This window comes from Mustela lutreola, chromosome 1, assembly GCF_030435805.1.
Source record: "Mustela lutreola isolate mMusLut2 chromosome 1, mMusLut2.pri, whole genome shotgun sequence".
NCBI classification, from domain to species: domain Eukaryota; kingdom Metazoa; phylum Chordata; class Mammalia; order Carnivora; family Mustelidae; genus Mustela; species Mustela lutreola.
Genome location: NC_081290.1, coordinates 279,701,763 through 279,719,761, shown reverse-complemented (window position 1 = coordinate 279,719,761; position 17,999 = coordinate 279,701,763). Strand labels below are relative to the sequence as shown.

General features: G+C 57.0%; 1 protein-coding gene across 1 annotated transcript; it reads right to left on the bottom strand.

Annotated features, from left to right (window-relative positions):
- Positions 1-5,333: 5,333 nt before the first annotated feature.
- Positions 5,334-16,927, bottom strand: MS4A10 (membrane spanning 4-domains A10). The gene is made up of 8 exons (XM_059143646.1): positions 16,797-16,927; positions 12,019-12,222; positions 11,424-11,543; positions 10,313-10,369; positions 9,118-9,249; positions 7,958-8,068; positions 6,199-6,296; positions 5,334-5,572 (listed from the first exon to the last, which is right to left on the bottom strand). The coding sequence occupies exons 1-8, from the start codon at positions 16,830-16,832 to the stop codon at positions 5,521-5,523; spliced, it is 810 nt and encodes a 269-aa protein (XP_058999629.1). The 5' UTR covers positions 16,833-16,927; the 3' UTR covers positions 5,334-5,520.
- Positions 16,928-17,999: the final 1,072 nt, after the last annotated feature.

Below are 17,999 nucleotides of genomic sequence, written 5' to 3'. Positions count from 1 at the left end.
CTTGGCTCCCAAAGGGCTGTGAGTTTGAGACCCTTAAAAATAAAGGGCCACCATGAGAGCCAGTGAGCGGTGGGGGACGGTGGAGTGTGTGCAGGCTGGGTGGGGGGTAGGCTCTGTGGAGGCGCACATGGGCCCGGGGAACTTTACAGGCGAGAGAACCAGACAGGGCAGTGGAGACACAGGACACAGGACATTCCGGACCGATGCCAGATGTGGCTGGAGGGAGACAGTTCTGGAAAGGAGAGGAGGCTGGTGGGATTCTGCGACAGCCAGGGCTGCAAAGACCTCCCCCTGGCTTTCCCCCTCTCCTCCAGAAAGCAGCCACTCCTCAGGCTGGTCAGCTGTCCCCCAGGATCACCGGTGAGAGGGGCCCAGATCAATGTGGCCGCTGGGGGGCGCTCTGCTCCCTTCCTCCTCCCTTCCCTCTCCTCCGAGCACCTCTCAGCCACCTTCCCCCAGATGAGCCCGAGCGTCTGGCCCTGGGAACTCCTCCCAAGGAGTCCTTCCAGGATTTGGAAGGACAGGTGGCAGGCAAGCAGCAGTGGCCACAGGATCCCGAGAGGGGACAGGCCTGACCGCAGGGAGGGCAGCAGGCAGGGGGAGGACGAGGCGGGGTTGGGGCTAGATGGTGTCGCTCTGCCCCACACCCCCCGGATCCTGACACAGTCCCCTCAGCCTCGCCCGGCCTCAGTTTCTCCTCTGTGGCACTGGAACAAAGGGCATGCTGAATGCAGGCTTCGCAGGCCTCGCCGCCCTGACCCTGCACCCGGCTGTCTGAAGGCCACAGGCAGGGGCCGGTGCTTCCCCACGGTCAGCACGGAGCGGGAGAGGCAGACGGGACTGTTTCTCATGCCAGGGGGACGGGGCAGGACAACCTGCGGGAGAGACGGGCTGTCTCTATCCTCCAGACAGGGACAGAGATGAGGGCGCCTGGCTAGAAAATTCCAGTGGCCCTTCCTGGGGGAGGTGGTAGGTCTGGGGACAAAGGAGATGGTGCGAGGGTTCAGAGACGGTGGTCACCCAGGGACAGGTCCCCAGCACCCCAGCCTGCAGGGCAGTGGGTGGGGGGAGGCTTGTGGGGTTAGCCCACCCCACACCCAGGGTGTGAGGGGCATCTCCGGGGTGGGCAGCAGCCTTGGACACGTGGGCAGCTGCCAACTATTCCCAGGATGAACCCCTGGACTTTCTACGTGACCCAGTGAAGCTGAGCAGAACCCGGTCCTGACTGATAAACGATATCCCGGCTTTCACTATCATCAGACTGAATTCGAAACAAGTGAAAAAAACCCAGAATGCTTTACTAGCTGCAGGTTTACCGTCCTCTGGGGAGCTTTCCCACGTGCAAAGGGCAGGGGAGACCCAAGAAAGAGGCAGACCCCTCCAGGTTGGCGGGGGGTAGTTTCAACACCAGCAAATGGAACTTAACAGAGGAGCCTTGCCTTGGGCGGCACACCCATCTTCCAAACCTAAAAGTTTATCAGGAGGCCTTAACTGGGCTCGGTCACAGACACCTTGCAGGGGCTTCTCAACAGCATATTGCAGCTCAAGGCTGTGGCCTTGGGGCAGCCTCTGGGGGCAGGAAGCTCACACGGAACCCATATTCCAAGGACAGAGTTGGGGGAGTATGGGGGAGCGGGGTGAGGAGCCTCCTCATGGTCAGGGTCCAGCTCTGGGTCATTGTCGGTCACGTCTGCTTTGATCACGTTCCCTAATGCTCCCCACGATGCCCTTTCCCTGTGCTCTCCCTGAGTCATTCAGAGGAAGTTACTGTACGTGAGTAGGAGCTGCTAACCGGGCTTTGGGGGGAGAGGGGTGGGGACTGGGCAAGACATGCCCACAGGCGCCCATGGCCGGGGCAGGGGTGGGGCGCCCAAGAGGCTCAGACACACTCTTCTTGGGCTTTTTTGCCTTCCTGCTGTTGCAGGCTTCAGACCACAGCCCCTCCTGCTCCCTGCAGTGGTCCCTCCTCCTCTGCGCCCCCAGTGGCCCCTGCGATGCTCTTCTCTCAGCTCTGCACCACCCTGTCACCTTCCCCGTTCCCACCTGTCCAGGGGGGCTGGCCCCGGCTTTGCTGGCCAGTGAGGAGCCCTCTCCACTTGCAAAAAACCTGGGCCCGTCATTCCTTTGTTTTTAACTCACGCACATGTCTTCTAAGAGCGCACTGTGTCACTTGCTGTAATTGGGAAGCCAGTGTCACTTGCTGTAAGGAAAAGACAGCAGACCCAGGACAAGGAATGGCCTGGGGAAGTTCTGCTTGATGTCGTGCCTGCTGCAGAGGCAGCTGTCTCTCGGGGAGAGACATCATCTTGCATCAGAGAGGTGTTCAAGACAGGACAGTCCCCAATGGAGACTTTCTCCTTAAAGAAATCCAAGAGATCCACGGAGCTTGAGGAGGAATTACCTCCCTCCACATGCAAGCTGATATCACGTGTCACCACGTTCTCGAACCCTACACCGCTCCCCTCCCCGTGTCTATACTGCAGGGGAACATAGTGTCTGTACTTTCACACCCGAGGTCTTCTCTGACTCTCAGGACCACTCTGTGAGGGAGGAACAACCATTCCCATTCTGCAGATGGGAAATGGAGGCTCGTTTCCACAATGAGTCAGAGGTGCAGGATAGTCTTAGTCCAGAGACCTTCCCATCCCCCAAGCATTGCCCTCCCCACACAACCCTGACCAGGACCCTCCAGGTGTGCTCATTTCTCGGGAGCCCACCACTCACAAAACTGGTCCCTCCCTGGGCTTGGGGTCGTCGGTGGTGTCCTCACTGGGGACGGAAAGGCACTGACCCCTACCTCCTGCCGGCTCATGGTCGCAGAAGCCATGCATGCTGGAGCTCACCGGGAACCCAAGGGGCATCGAGGCAGCAACCCCCAGCCCCTAAGCTCCTAAGTCCCTTTACAGGCTTGGTAACTGCATGAACCCGGGCAATGATTCCTGTTACTCTTCATTTGTGCATGGCGTACCACAACGAAGAAACATTAAGTTTAAAAAAAAAAAAAATTGAGCTTACATCATTGTCTTCAGTATATAGTGTATCAAGTTCGTGTTTACTATATTGAAGATTTATACACTATAAATTCAGCTGTTACACCTGTTTTCTGTTACAGAAACATTTTGACATTTCCCTGTTTAATAAGTAATGTGAACTGTTTTCTTTTCTTTTTAAAAAAGATTTTATTTATTTATTTGACAGAGAGAACGATAGAGTGAGCAGAGGGACAAGTGGACCCCGTGTTGAGCGTGGGGCCCGATGCAGGGCTCGATCCCACAACCCTGAGATCATGAACTGACCCCAAATCAGGAGTTGGACACTTGACTGAGCCACCCAAGCACCCCTGTTTTGTCTCCTTAAAAAAAAAAAAAAACAACAACAAAAAACAAACCAACTGTAGGAAAAGGCAGGTATAAAGACTGATGAAGCAGTGGCAGTCTGTGACAGTGACCACCATGCCTGGGATCACTACCCGAGGGACAGGTGGGCCCCAGAATCCGAGATGGGACACAGTGAGAAGGTCCCAGCACCACCACTGAGAAGTTCTCCCCAGCATTCACCCTGCATCAAACCAAGCCTCAGGGTCACAGCCAGGTGACAAGCAAGAGGAAGACGGGGGACGAGTGAAGGGCACCGAAACAAGCAGACATTCCCAGACAACTGTTCTTTTCATGAGAGAAAGTTGGGAGGACTGTTCTAGATGAAAAGAAAATGAAGTGACGCGACATCAGATATAATGCATGAAACTTGATTGGATCCAGGTTAAACCTAAAGCACAGTAAAGGGCATTTTTGGTCCCATGGTGGGAATCTGAACATGGACAGCTATTAGTATTATGGAATTATTTTTAAATTTTCTTCATGCAATAATACCTTTGTGCGTATGTAGAATGCCCAATACTCTTGGGGGAAAAAATGCAGGTGGAAGAATATGAGGATAAGGGTCATGGTATCTGCAACGTACTTTCTTCTCCTTCTTGTTGTTATTATTATTAACATATAATGTATTATTTGCCCCAGAGGTACGGTCTGTGAATCATAAGGGTTACACAATTCACAGCACTCACCATAGCACATACCCTCCCCGATCCCCGATGTCCAGCCCCCAGCCACCTGCAACTTCCTTTCAGATGGTTCAACAAAAAAGCGTCTATACGGATGTACATGTACGTATGGGTGTGCACATGAGGGGTTTGGATGGAGAAAGAGGGAACAAGTGTGCAAACTTGATGCTTGTTTAATCACTGTTCTATCCCTTTCATTGGTTGATTATTCAAGCAGACCACCATTCTAGTATAACGTCCTATGTTACAAATGAGAAAGCTGAGACCCTGTGAGGCATGGGGCTGAGTCAAGGTCACCGAGTAAGTGACAACCAAGCTGGAATTTGCATCTGGGTCTCCTGACAGCCAAGCTGAAGTTCTTTCCTTCATGTCCCTTGTCTTAAACATGTGCATGGCTCTCAGTTCTCTGAGGCTCCCTCTGAGCCCAGCGGCTTCTACCTTGCATTCTTCTCCAAAGCCAGCTGGCCACAGCCTGCAAAACCGGCCAACCAGAATACGGAGAAAAGAGATGGACAAGCCAGTGACCGAAACCAGAGGTGACAGCCAGAAATACAACAAGGGAGGTAACAATAGAATTCAGATAATGTTGAACCCTGGGAATGAGCCCTGGAATGAACCCAGAGTGCCCTTGATCGGGAGGGATCTCTACACATAGGGTTGTTGAGGATGGCTAGCCTATACAGCCTTGAACCTGGGCTACCACACAGTAAACAGTCTGTCTGGGAGGATGGAGAGCCCATGAGCTTTGAGGGCTGACTCTGCCATGTACACCGTGTGCTAGCTCTCAGATGGGCAAGTCTCATCTGACCCGGGACAGCACAGAGCAGGGCCCCTCCTATAAACATATCAGTGCTGTCGGGAGGCCAGCACTTCCATTTGGAGCCAGAGTGCTCAGGTCCAAATCCTGGCTCTGCCACTCACCAGCTGGGTGCCTTGGGGCAGGTTGCTTGACTTCTCTGAGACTGTGTGAAATGGAGATAGTAGCAGAACTACATCACAGATGGGTGGGACCAGCCTCAGCCCAGAGTCAGTAGCCCAACAAAGAGTCACAGAGCGAGCGCTGCCATAGCCCCGGGGAAGAGAGTCCAGGCAGTAGAAGGGCACGGGGTGGCTCAGCAGCAGGGGTGTGCTTGCTGCATCAGTGGAACCTCAAGGGTGCCAGCGTGTCTGCAGCGGCTGAGCGAGAGGTGGAGAGCCAGCAGCTGACATCACAGGAGCAGGTGGCAAGTTAGTCTTGTTTCTACTGTGTTTACAGTATTTTTTTGTGCTTAGCTTCTTTTTATGGAAACTTACTGGCTTCCTGTTTATTGCAGATACAACGTGCCCCTCCAAAATGATACATTGTGAAAAAGAATCCATTTATGGAAACACAAGAGGAATGGAGCACAGTCCACAAATAACAGAAACCGCAGACTGTCCTGGGACCACTACATTCTGGAAGAGGGAAAGGCGGCTCTCCATCACTTGACTTCCTCGAGGGAGCTGGTGTGGACACTGGTTTGGACACCGATCCTGCAGGTTCACAATGGGAATCCTGAACTTGACTTCTATCTCAGAGCTTTCCAGCGGGGGATGGAGCCTGATGGCTTTAGCCACCCACCCTCTTCGTGGTAGAGATGGAGATACTGAGGCCCAGGGAGGCAGGGAGATGCATTTAGAGTTTGCTGGAAGAACTGGTCCCAGTTTCCCTTTGACTCAATCCAGAATCCAGGGATTCGGACACAGATGCCCCCCAGACTTGCCCCACAGTCCCACAGGGACATGCTTCCTGTGTGTGTCCTGCCAGTGACTGGAGAAAGCAGACCGAGAGGGGAGAGGGTGTGGACAGGTGCCCGGGGTCTGTTCCTGGGTGGGCAGGACCTTGTTGTGCTCTGGGCCAGTCAGTCAGGTGCTGAAGTGTTACGGGGGTCTCGGGGCCTGGGGTGGAGGGTCCCTCCTGTGCCTGAGTGGATGGGGACTGTCCTCACCTCGGCCACCAGCACAGGGCAGACCATTCTAGCAATGGCACCATTTGCCCCTTTTGGGCAACTGCCCCCTAGGAATGGTCCATGTCTGATGAGGAAGAAGGGGCCAGGGGGTGAACTCTGAGAGTTGGGGGGACCCCCGGGCGTCCATCCCTCTGCATTTGCCCATCTTACATGCCACCTCGAGTCGCATCCTCATAGGATGGCGGAGGACCCATGGAATACTTCCTGATTCTCACTGGTGTGTCCTGAACAAGGATCAAGTCGTCTTCCTGCAAAAAAGGAGCCACCGTCCCAGCTGCTCACATTCGCACAGTGAGTGGCCATTTACAAAGCACTGACCCACCGGCTCCCTTGCCGTCTCAAGGTTCCCATGGAGATGGGGAGCCGGGAGCTCAGGGAGGGGCTCTCAGAAGGACCCTGTGGGCCTCTCTCCATCTGCCTGTCCCTGAGGAGGGAGCAGGGAGAGCCCCACTGGGAGCCAGTGGACCGACCCTTGTTCCGGGCCGGCTACCAGTGTACGGAAGACCTTGGGCGCACTGCCCCCCACCCCCAAGTCCCCCATCGGCTTCCCAGTGGGGCTGGGCCGGGGCCTTGGCCAGGGTCCAGCAAGACCCATTCAAACTGCTGACGTCCAGAACCATAAGACCTCACAGCTGTGTCTTTTTAAGCTGCCAAATTGGTGATGATTTGTTGCCACGGCAATGGGAAGCCACGACAGCCGCCCCCAGGGGTGCCCGGCCCACGGCAGATGCCAGTCAGTGGGGACGGTCTTTGTTAATTCCTGCAACAGAGAGGGGACCTCGGTCTCCCCATCCCGAGCCAGCCTGAGGGCTTGGCCTCGGGGACTCAAGGCCTCTCCCAGCTCTCCGACCTCTTAACGAGATTTCCTACCAGACAGCAGGGCCCTGACTGGGACAACCAGCTCAGGCCCACAGCTCCCACAGGGGGCGTGGAATCTCCGTGGACGGACGGCACCCATGGACACCAATAGGAGATTCAAGCTCACAGGATCACGGGGCATTTGGAGCCTGTGTTTTCACAGTGCTCTCAAGTTCAGGTTCTAATAGGAACTTTCCTCATTTATAGAAGTGAGCCTAGAAAATCACGTCTGGTCAGGGTCACCGGCGTGGGGAGAGGCCAGTCTGCTCCAAAACGCACCGGACTCCAGCCTGGCATTCTGCCCGCCCCACGGGCGGTCAGGCCTAGCCATGGGTTAGGCACACCTCGGACTGAGTCCTGGATTTCCTTGTGGGCTGACTAGCCTTGGGAATGGCTGAGACATGTCTACGCCTCATTTTACTTATCTGTAGGATGGGGAAGTAAGTACCCATGTAGAAAGGCTGTTGAGAAAATGAAGCTAAATCAAGTTATGGGGTGGGGGAGGTGGCGGTGGTTGTTTTAAGTTCTATTTTTCTGAAGTGCTCAGTAGCAGGTGTGCCCCGTAACCCTGGAATACGAGGTCCCTTATGACACACCTCGCTTGCTCCCTCCACAGCCAACACCCCCCCCCCCCCCCCCCCCGCAACCCGCCACAGCTCTCTTGACTTTCCCTGTCTGGTCCCCGAGCCATTGCCCATGACCTTGCCTCTGCTGGAATCCCTTTTTCCATCCTGACTGAGGCGGGCATCCTTCCCGGGCTCCTGAGAGAGCTCCCGGGGCCTCTGGCTGGAGAGCAGGGGCTGCTGTTCTGAGCGCCTGGGGCCTTCTCTCCTGGGTAGCCTGCAGTTACCACCTTGAATCGCCCTTCCTGCCCTTGGGCCTTGTCTCCCCTGCAGAACCGCCTCTGTCCGGGCCCCACTGAGTAAATGCTCACCCACCCGACAAAGGAGGAGGGACTCAAACTCGCTCCTCCTGTGCCCCTGCCTGCCGCCTCCCCTTCCCCCGTACCCCACCCGTCTCTCTGCGGCTGGTGGCCCCAGGAAGGCCTCACCTCTGCGGGCCGGCAGTTAAGGCGGCACACGAAGACAGCCGTGGAGCCCAGCAGGAAGAACTCCAGGACCGTGAAGCAGAGCAGGGCCAGCGCCAGCCTCTGGATGTGGAGCTGGAGGGGGAGGGGGAGAGGGAGTCAGGGCAAGGCCTTGCTGGGTATCTGTACCCCTTAGGTGGGCTCAGCAGGGGTCAGACCCAGCCAGCAGGGGGCAGTGGGGGTCTCAGCTGCAGGTGTGCCCATGGTGGGGGGGGGCAGCTGCCCTATACCACACTGTTTGGCACCCCTGGTTCCACAGTGACTATTGGCCTACCGTTGGAGGGCTGGAGGATCTCCAAGCAGCTCTGGTGGAACTGCAGGTGGCCTTAGGGGGCGTCTCAGTCAGCCCCACTTAGATGGGGACACTGAGGGTCAGAGAGAAGGGGCATTGTTTATAGCTGGGGAGGAGCTGGGCTTAGGGACCATGTGGTGGGCACATCTCACACGGCATGAGCGTTTGTGGGGGAGTGTGTGCATGTGTGTGTGAGTGTGTGTGTGTGTGTGTGTGTGTCTGTGTAGGCCTGCCTGTGTGCCCACACCTGTGTGTGCATGATGGAGGCTGTAAGGAGAAGCCCAGCACCACGGTCAGAAACCTGACCCGCAGCCGCCATGCAGGGTGTCCATCCCGCCTTCTGCTTTACGGGTGCCGGGGTGTGCTGAGAAGGCCCCGGGCTCGGAGTCATAGGCCCGGCTTTGAGTCTTCCCTGCACCCTTGCTGTGTGGTCCTGGTCTGCTAATGCAGACTCTGTACGTCAGTGTTCACTCTCCTAAAATGGGGGTAACAAAATAGACTTGGCCCGGTCTGCAAGGCTGCTATGACTCAACCTCAAGCAGGCCCTTCTTCCTCTCTGGTCCTCAGTTTCCCTACCCATCAAAGTGGGACTGGACTCAGTGACTCACGGCCCCCCCCCCACCCCAGCTCCCTAACACTGACCAGGAGAAGACAGCATCCTTTTTTGTCCTGTGCCTCAGGAGGGAGGGAGGGGTTGGGAACAGATTGCCTGCGGGCCCCAGCACCTGTGCCTGGGCTCTGGGAGGTTTCCCGAGAGCCAGAAATCTCTGCTAGGCCAAGTCAAGGCAGCGCCTTCCCAGGAAGGAGAGGACCCTTGGGGCCGGATACTCACTGTGCTGCTGGGGTACGGTGTCCAGATCGGGAAGTCAAAGGGACCCTCCAGGAAGAGATCTTTGGCGATGACAAAGAGGCCAGCTAGCACGCAGAAGCAGCTGACGGCATGTGCTATCAGGCAAAGCCTCCTCTACAGGCAAAAGTAACAGTCACGACCGTTGTCCAAAAGTTAGGGACCCAGACCTGGGTCCTGTGTCTAGGCCTGCCAGGTGCTTGCTCTGTGATCGCAGAAAGACTCCGCCTGTCCCTGGGCCTGAGGGTCGTCATGCGAACATGACTTTCTGAGCTAGCTGACCACCCGGGCTGTGGGGGCCCAAGCGGCTTCCACCTTCTCTGGGACAGGACTGGGGGAACCCAAGGGCTGCCTCCCAACCCACAGACTTGGTACTAAAGAAGGATGTTCCCGCCACCGTCTCCTTCTCAGAGCCAGTCTTAATCATCCTGGCATCAAATATGTCGCCTGCTCAGGGACCAGACCCCCCCAAATGGCCCCTCAGCCATCCCCTTCCCGACAGGAAAGAGCAGGAGGAGCGCCGAAGGGGCGCTGGCCTCGCACACTCTGCCTCCTCCCCCACCCGCCACGCCCTCCCTGAAACGCCTCCATTCATCACCATCTTGGGTTAAGCATTATTGCAAGAGCCTGTTACCAAGAGGGAACCCCTGAATTGGGGAGAGAGAACACGTGGCACCTCCAGCTTATTTTAGCAGAGCGGACCTCTCTGCAGTAGGGTCTCCCTACAATCAGGCAGAGGAAGGGGGAGCTTCTGGTTCAGAAAGGGGCTTAGCCGGGGAGAGACGGGCAGATCTTTCCCATGTGTCTCCTGCCTCCGCTGGGTGGATGGCACAATGCCAGCCTGTGGTCCAGGCCTCCTGAGAAGGCCAGGGACAGCCACAGCCCAGCCCAGTCTGAGGGGCCCAAACCTGGACCAGACCAGGCCTTCTGGGGCAGAGGGTGGTCCGAGACCATGAAGTAGGGATGGTCCTTCCATTGCCAACGTCTGTCTGGCCAGTCTGGTGGTGTTGTCTACTCCGGGCCACTCCAGCCCACCTGAGCTAGAGAGACGCTCGGACACCTGCTGCCCACACGGCTTAGCAGCCGCTGGAGATCACAGGCCAAATCTCCAGCACGCACACACAGAGGAATTTTCCAAACCTGACCACGCCTTGGGACAGGAGGGACTGTTCCAGCTTACCAGGTAAGTCTTCCGAAACAGCTCCGCCATGATCACCAAGATCCCCGAAATGAGGAACTGCCGGCCAGATTTGCAACAGTCATAAGAGAGGTCGGGGTTCCTTGAAACCCACACATTTGCTTTCTTCTGGCTACTCTCCAAGAAGACCAGATGCTCAGTGGTTGGCCGGTAGTGGAGAACCACTTCTCTGACGAGGGAGATCCCCTGCCCAGCACATGGCCCCTCCTAGGCCTGCTCTGGCTACTCTGGTCTTCCCTGGGTGCACAAAACCCCATGCTGGCCCTCCTGGCCCCGCCCTCACCCCCCATTGTCCCCCTGATCCCTCTGGATCAGCCAACTGTCTCCTCCACTCTGACCCTTTGTTCATTCCCCGATTCTTGCAGTCTGGAGCGTATCATCTCTTCATTCTGAGGTCCCTGGTGTATTTCTGCAATGATCCTTCAACCATCAGCTGAGTGGCTGCTGTGTGCCAGTCCTGGGGACCACAGGATGAACAGATGCTGCACGTGGGGACAGTCCTATGACTGAGCACTGAAAAACCGGAGCTGGGGCCATTTGGGGGAGGTGGGGGGGAGTCAGGACACCTGCCCAAGAAGTCTGCGTGGGAGCTGGGACTCCGTGTGTATGCAGGATTCCAGGGGGGACCCAGGGTTGGGGAGGATGCCTTGGGTGCCCTTGGGAAACAGTGTGTGCTCTGGTCTCCCCTCATCTCCCCTCCTGGACGATGGCTTTGGGAGGACAGGAGGCACCTGTCACAGGCTTATGTTCCCACAGACTCAGCCTGACAGAGCCTCAGGCACCAGGGACAGGTTGCTGGAGCTGCAGGCAGCCTGGCTGCCCCCCTCTACCCCCATGCTCGCCCTCCATCTGCTGGAGGCACCTGCTGGATTGGGGGCTGGGCAGAGAGCCCAGGAATGCTCCCCTGGGATGCAAATCTGAAGGGGTCTCCTGGGCAGCACTGAGGACACAGAAGCAGAGGCAGGGGACTGGAGAAAGGGGCTTCCCTCCTAGTCGCTCCTTCTGACCCACCAGCAGCTGGCCGCAAAAGCCAGGGTCCCCTGGGCCTGCCTGCTGACCCCCACATCCTGCCCACGTTTGGGCACCGACTCACAGAGGCAGCCCCCCAGAATGGATACCACGACTTCAGCACCACCAGGTGAAGACCCTTGACCGTGGAGACCAGGCAGCTCCCGAAGAGCAAGTGCAGCAGAGCAAGGACAATGTGGAAGGCCTGGGGGCGAGAAGGGGCCCGGACGCCACTGTCGGGGGACTGGGCCCCAGTGCCCGACGCCAGCCGTTTCGCCCCTTCCGAGGGACCCTGGTGGGTCTGCAGGGAAGGGCTGACTCCTTGGAAAGGCGATAGGAATCATGGGAATGGAGTGATTGTCCCCCCACCCCGTGGTCCGCAGGGGAGGGGGGCCCTCGGGCAGGTGGGGACAGTGTGGGGGAGGGAAGAGGTGAGAAGGGGAGGGGCTTCTGTTGAGGCCTTCCTCTGAGCCACACCGTGCCAGTGCTGGTGCGGGTGCAGACAGCCCCTGCCAGCCCTCAGGGCTTTTTCAGTTCTAGCTGGAGTATTAAGTAGGGCACCTGGAGGCTTCTCTCTCCCCTCAGGGCTCCCCATCCCTCTCTCCCTGCCTACCCTCACCAGGGTGCCAGGAAATGGGCACTCACGACCCCCACGGGGGTCCCAGGAAGTGGGCACTCACGCCCAGCAGCTTGAGAAGGCTGTTTCTCTTCCTGGTCTGCTGCTGGTACCAGGCGGGCAGCGGGAAGCCGGGCGGGCTCATCTGGCCAGGCTGGGTGAGACCCTGGGCCTGCCATGGCGGGAGCTCCCCTACTTCCGGCCTGGGAATTACTTCAGGGGCTCCAGAGGCTTCTTCTGCTGTCAGGGCGGGGACCGAGGACATTGGCTGCAGGCGAAGGAGAGAGGCTGGGTCAGAACCCATCCCGTTCCCGGAGCTCAAGCCTGGGTGAGACTCAGTGACCGTCACCTCTGCTCTCTGAGCCAGGGCCTCCCAGAACAGGCTGCCTTGTCCAGTAACCCCTGAACTGGATTTGACCTAAAACAACCTGGCTTCTGGGCCCCTCGAGGCCTCTGTGGTACTGGGGGGACATTGTCCCATCTGGCATAGAAAAAAGGGTCAAACTTCCCAGCCATTGCAAGACAGGACACCTCCTAAACTGGCGATGATGGTGCCTCCCAGGTTTGGGCAACTTCTGTGGAGGACCTACTACGAGCCGGCATTGATTCAGGAAGTCCATATTTACCAATGAGTCAACGTTCATACACATTCTCTCTCTGTTCTTGGCAGTGGGACCAGCATTTTTCTTGCATTATCTCATGTCATCCTCCTCCCGAACGTCTGAGGTAAATACTGTGCTTGCTTCCATTTTGCAAAAATGAGGCCCAGAGAGGTTAAGCTACTTGCCCAAGGTCACCCAGCCAGGAAATGTCTGGGCTGGGACTCAAACCTGGCAGACCTGCTTCAGAGTGTGGGCTTCCGCCCTCCAGGCACGGCTGCCTCCGTGAGTGAAAGGAAATGTTCTGGGAGTTTTAACAGGCGTGAGAAAGAGCTTGCGGGAAAACTTCGCTGGGGACTGAAAGTCCCACTTGCTGAGGGGCCTGGCCCTCAGCTCCACTGAGCTGAGTGTAAGTGTAAGAAATAGTGAGCTGAGGCACAGAGGGCCTGGGGACTGCCCCGTGACCTAGCGAGAAAAGTGGACTTTTCCTAGGAGAACCAAGGTGGGATGGGCTTGGGAGGAGCCGGTTCATGCAAATCGAGGTAGGAGACAATTCTCCAGGGAGATGGGGTTCATGAGCAAAGGGAGTGGCCGTTCTTATTCTTTCTGGTAAAAAAGGGGGTACATTCCCCTCACTTCTAATTCCAACTGTATGAATTCAGGGGGTCCCATTTGAATACCCCCATTTTGCAGTTTTTCTGCATGGAGGTGGGGACAGTAGTGTGGGAAAGCTTGGGAGGGACAGGCAGCCTGGACAGTTAAATCCCAGACACGGAGGAAAGGAAGGGGCAGAGTTCAAGGGCCAAAGGGCCCGATGGGGCCTCATGGCTGGAGAGCACTGGCTCTGTGCTAGGCTGGCCTCCCTCAGTCCCTGGGAATTGGCTCCATTCTATGGAAGAGGAAGTAGAGGCTCAGGGAGGTCCAGGGCCTTGACCGAAGTCACACAGCCAGAAAGGGGCTGGGATTTGGGACTGTGTGTGGTCAGCCAGGCTGCTGGGCCCTCTGATAAGCGTCTCCACTGGTCTGTAGTGACAGACCAGGGGGACTCCAGCAGCTGAGCGCAGATGCATATGGATGCATGACTCTCTCTTCTGTGACCTGACTCGGCTGTGCTTGGAAGTCTGTCCTCTTAATTCCCAACACTTCAGGGCCCCTCTGACATAGCCGGCTGGACTGACGGATGCAGTTGGAGGCAGAGCCTGGCCAAGTAGTCACCGGCCACAAATAGACTTCTCTGGTGCCCCTGGGAAGACAGAGCATGGACCTGAGCCTGGACCACGTACCCCCCCCCCCCACCCCCTGGCCCCCGGGAAGCACAAAAGAAGAAAGACTTGTTAGCAGAGGGGTCTTGGATGGAATAAGTTGTCCAGGGAGGTAGTGAGCACTCGGCCATGGGAGGTGTGCCTCGCACTGGGGATTTCACTTTCCAGAATGGGACAGGGGAAGGGTTCAAATATCTGCTCGAGAGCCATATTCAAGAATGCGGAGTAAGCTTTCTCAAAGTGTGTTCCATGGAACACTGGCCCCAGCAGATCTGCAGCAAAAGGGTTCTTTGGTCAAGCAAGTTTGGGAAACCCTGCATTCTGGCTTCCCCCTTCTTTAGCATGGTCAGGTTCCTGAGAATTCCTACAGAGGGTACTCTATTTTATTTTATTTTTAAAGATTTTATTTATTTATTTGACAGAGAGAGAGAGAGAGAGAGATCACAAGTAGGCAGAGAGGCAGGCAGAAAGAGAGGGGGGAAGCAGGTTCCCTGCTGAGCAGAGAGCCGGATGCAGGGCTCGATCCCAGGACCCTGAGATCATGACTTGAGCCGAAGACAGAGGCTTAACCCACTGAGCCACCCAGGCGCCCCTGGAGTACTTTATTTTAATCTTAAGGGCATCTCCCAAACTTAACTGGCCGTGGAAGCTTTTTTCTCAAAGGCCGTTGATTCTACAGTTGTTCTGTGGGGAACACTTTGGGGCAAAGTGGCCTTCAACTAACAAACTTCTGGTTCTGGGGGTGTTTTGACCTCGCACTGGTTTTCTCCTGTGCAGATCGCAGTGGGGGTAAGGATTAGACTATGGTCTCAGGGGCCATGTCCAACGTTCAGCAACTGTGTCCTGGGCAGGCCACCAGAAAGGAGGGGTGTGAAGGGAGAGACTCAGAGAACCAGAGGGGCGGTCGGTCTGCCCTGAGCTTCCCACCTCCGGAGGGAGGCATGAACTCCAAGGCCTTGGAAGACTTATGCCCTGTTGCCCCCGACCGCCCTCCGTTCCTCCCCAATCCCCGTGCAGGGCTGTGTGGGGCGGAGGTCAGCGGACCCTCCAGTCTTAGCCTTGGCCTCTCCCCCCGCCCCTCAGCCAGCTCAGGACCCACAGGCCTAGCCGCCCTGACATCCCCAGGGGACACAGCCAGGGCTCAGCTTCCCTTTGGTCCTTCAGCTCCCGGAAGGCAGGGCCAGCAGGGACAGAGCTGGGGAGCCCCCTCTCGCTCCCGGCAGAGGGGATCACATTGTGAGCTCGGGCTATGGGCAAGGCTGGCTCAGATTCTGGCTGTGTTCCCGGGAGCCTGGACCTTGGGCAGGTTAACGATATCTCATTCTCTCCTTGTCCCCTGGGGGGTGGGGAGCCTGTGCCTCTTCTGGGCGCAGGCGAGAGGGTGAGTGTTACAAGGATCAAATGGAATAATGTCCGCAGAGTGCAGGGCCTGGCGGGCAGCAAATGCTCAGCGAACATCAGTGAGCCCCATGCCTGGGATCCCGCCACCCAGGCTCCCTTTGGTCCTCATCCATTTCTCTTTTAAGACTTGACCCGTCCTGGGCACCTGGGTGGCTCAGTTGGTTAAGCACCTGCCTTCAGCTCAGGTCATGATCCTGGAGTCTTGGGATCAAGCCCCACATTGGGGTCCCTCCCTGCTCAGTGGGGAGTCTGCTTCTCTGTCCCTCCCCTGGCTCATGCTCTCTCTCTCTCTCCCACTCTCTATCTAATCAATTAAAAAAAAAAAAAAAAAAAAAAAGACCTGACCCATCCTGTCCTCATCGCCCTCAAGTGTGGTCATGGGGGAAGGGGTTCGACAGCTGAGGGCTCCTGGGGAAGGGGGAAAGGTGTAGCAATGGCGGGAGAGGACTGAGTGTACCAAGTGCACTGGGTGGTCTGAGATTCATCCCTGGAGTCTGAGCTGAACACTCCAGGGACCCAAGCAGCAGTGAGTGAGATCTGGCAATGGGAGGTTGTGTCGAGCAGACGGAAAACCTGAGGCCCTGATCAGTCTGTGCTGGAGAGGCCTAGAGGACAGGGCAGCTTCTCAGGGTGTGTGTGTGAGTATGTGTATGTGTGTACCTGTGTGTATATGCATGCATGTCTGTGTGTATGCATGTATTTGTGCACACACCAGTGTGCATGTGTGTATACATGTGTATATGGGTGTGCATGCCTGTGTGTGTGTGCATGTGTATCAAGCAGAGACAGGCCAGAATTGAGAGCTACTGAGTCACACCATGTGACAAGGGGCCAGTGGGAGGCTGGGGGCCATCCCTAGAGGAGTGGGTTTTAGTGGCTGCCAGTTAGAAAACAGGGGAAGGTCCTCCCTCCACCCCCCGGGGCCAGCAGGAAACAGAGGCCTTGCTCTAGGGTGGAGTCAGGAGGGTTGGACCCTAGTACTGGCCCCGAGTGGTCCTGGGCAATTCCTTTCCCCTCTTTGGGACTCTGCTTCCTCCTAAGCGTGCGCATGTGAGATTCTGGGATTGGGACGGACATCGCTGTGACCCCTCCCAGCTGGCAGCAGGAGGCCTCTAAGTGGGGAGTTCCTCGCTGGGGTAGATGCTCTTGGTGCCCCCACTTCCCATTCCCTGGGGCTGGGGGGCGCCCGTTGCCGGCCACTGCAATCCTTGGTGCTAAGGGCTGTAATTGCTCCCTCCCGGGGGGGGGGGGGGGCGGCGCTTAGTTACAGCCCCTCCCCTCCAGCCTGCTGTCACTGACTGACTGGCATGGGGCCTGAAAGGACAGCCCCCTGGCTTCAAGAGGGACCAAGCATGTGCTCCTGAGCACCGATGGACAGTGGGATCAGGCTGAAGCTAGCAGTTGACGGAAACCACCTCCGTCCTCGGCTTGCTTCACCTGCCTTGTCCTGCTTTTCACTCTTCTTTCCGGAGCACCCCCTCATAAACCAGCTGCCCAAGATCCTCATCTCGGGCTCTGCTATGACCGAATCTGACCAAAGACATTCCCCTCCTTGTTCCTGGTGTGGGGGAACCACTCACCTGGCCCTGGGACTTCCCCTCGGGGCTTCCGGCCATGCTCTGCTCCCCCGATCGACCTCAACCCACGGACAGGGCACCAGGAGATCAGAACATCCTTTAACGTTAGACTTTGGATCTTTTACCTCCTGGCCCCACCCAGCAGCCGGCATCTTCCCCACCCTCCAAGCCCAGGCAGGTGGAACTCTGCACTCTCTTTACAGCTAGAAATTTCCTTCCACAAACTGTATCTGTTGACAACTGCGTCTGTTTCCAGTGCGGGACGGAGAGCGTGAAGATGACGGCAAATCCTTCACAGAGTCCTGGGTTGCGCCTTTTAAAATATCTTTCTAACTTTGGATCCTTTCAGACATTTCCAAAAGTAGAATGGCCCAGTGAACAGCCACGTACATCCCCGGCTGCAGGGGTCAAGGGCGTGCAGGGGACCTGCGGGTCAGCTCCCACCCCCCCCATAGCGGGGAGCCATACCCCAGCATCCCACGGTTTGTAAACATCCTCGTATTTATTTTTAAAAGATAAGGACCCTTTAAAAAAAGACTATGATCAGGTATGCCTGGGTGGCTCAGTCAGTTAAGTTGCTGCCGTCGGCTTCCAAGGTCCTGGGCTGGAGCCTGGAGTTGGGCTCCCTGCTCAGCAGGGGGCCTGCTTCTCCCTCTCCCTCTGCTTGTGCTTTCTCTTTCTGTCAAATAAATAAAATCTTAAAAAAAAAAAAAAAAAGACTATGATCATCTGTCACAACTAAACAAAGCACAAGGAGTTTTGGTGCCCCCCCCCCCCCGCCCGGAGGTGCCCTGATGCTCGGGAGGGTGCACTGTATTTCTGCATAACTACCCCTGTGTGGCCCAGAAACTTCCGCCCAGCTTCTGCTACCTCCCAGGCTTCAAATATCGGGTCAGTGTCCAAGCGTCTCTGATGATCTCAGGAGCCTCTGGTTACGGCTGTTCTGTGTGACTCGGGATCCAGGCCCACCAACTCTATCAGCCAATTGGGTGGGGCCCGGACACCCGTCCCCGCTCTGCCCCCGAGTATGCCACCGCACTCTCAGGGCGCACAGACTCCGAGGACGCAGCTCTGGGGTCTCCCGCCCAGGGTCCTATCCCATCTGGCTTCTCCTTCCAATGGCGCCATGCCGGGGCAGGGCTGGGAGGCAGAGTCCAGCGGCCCCTCCCGATGGCCGCCTGCCAACATCCCCTTGGTGAGCAGAGC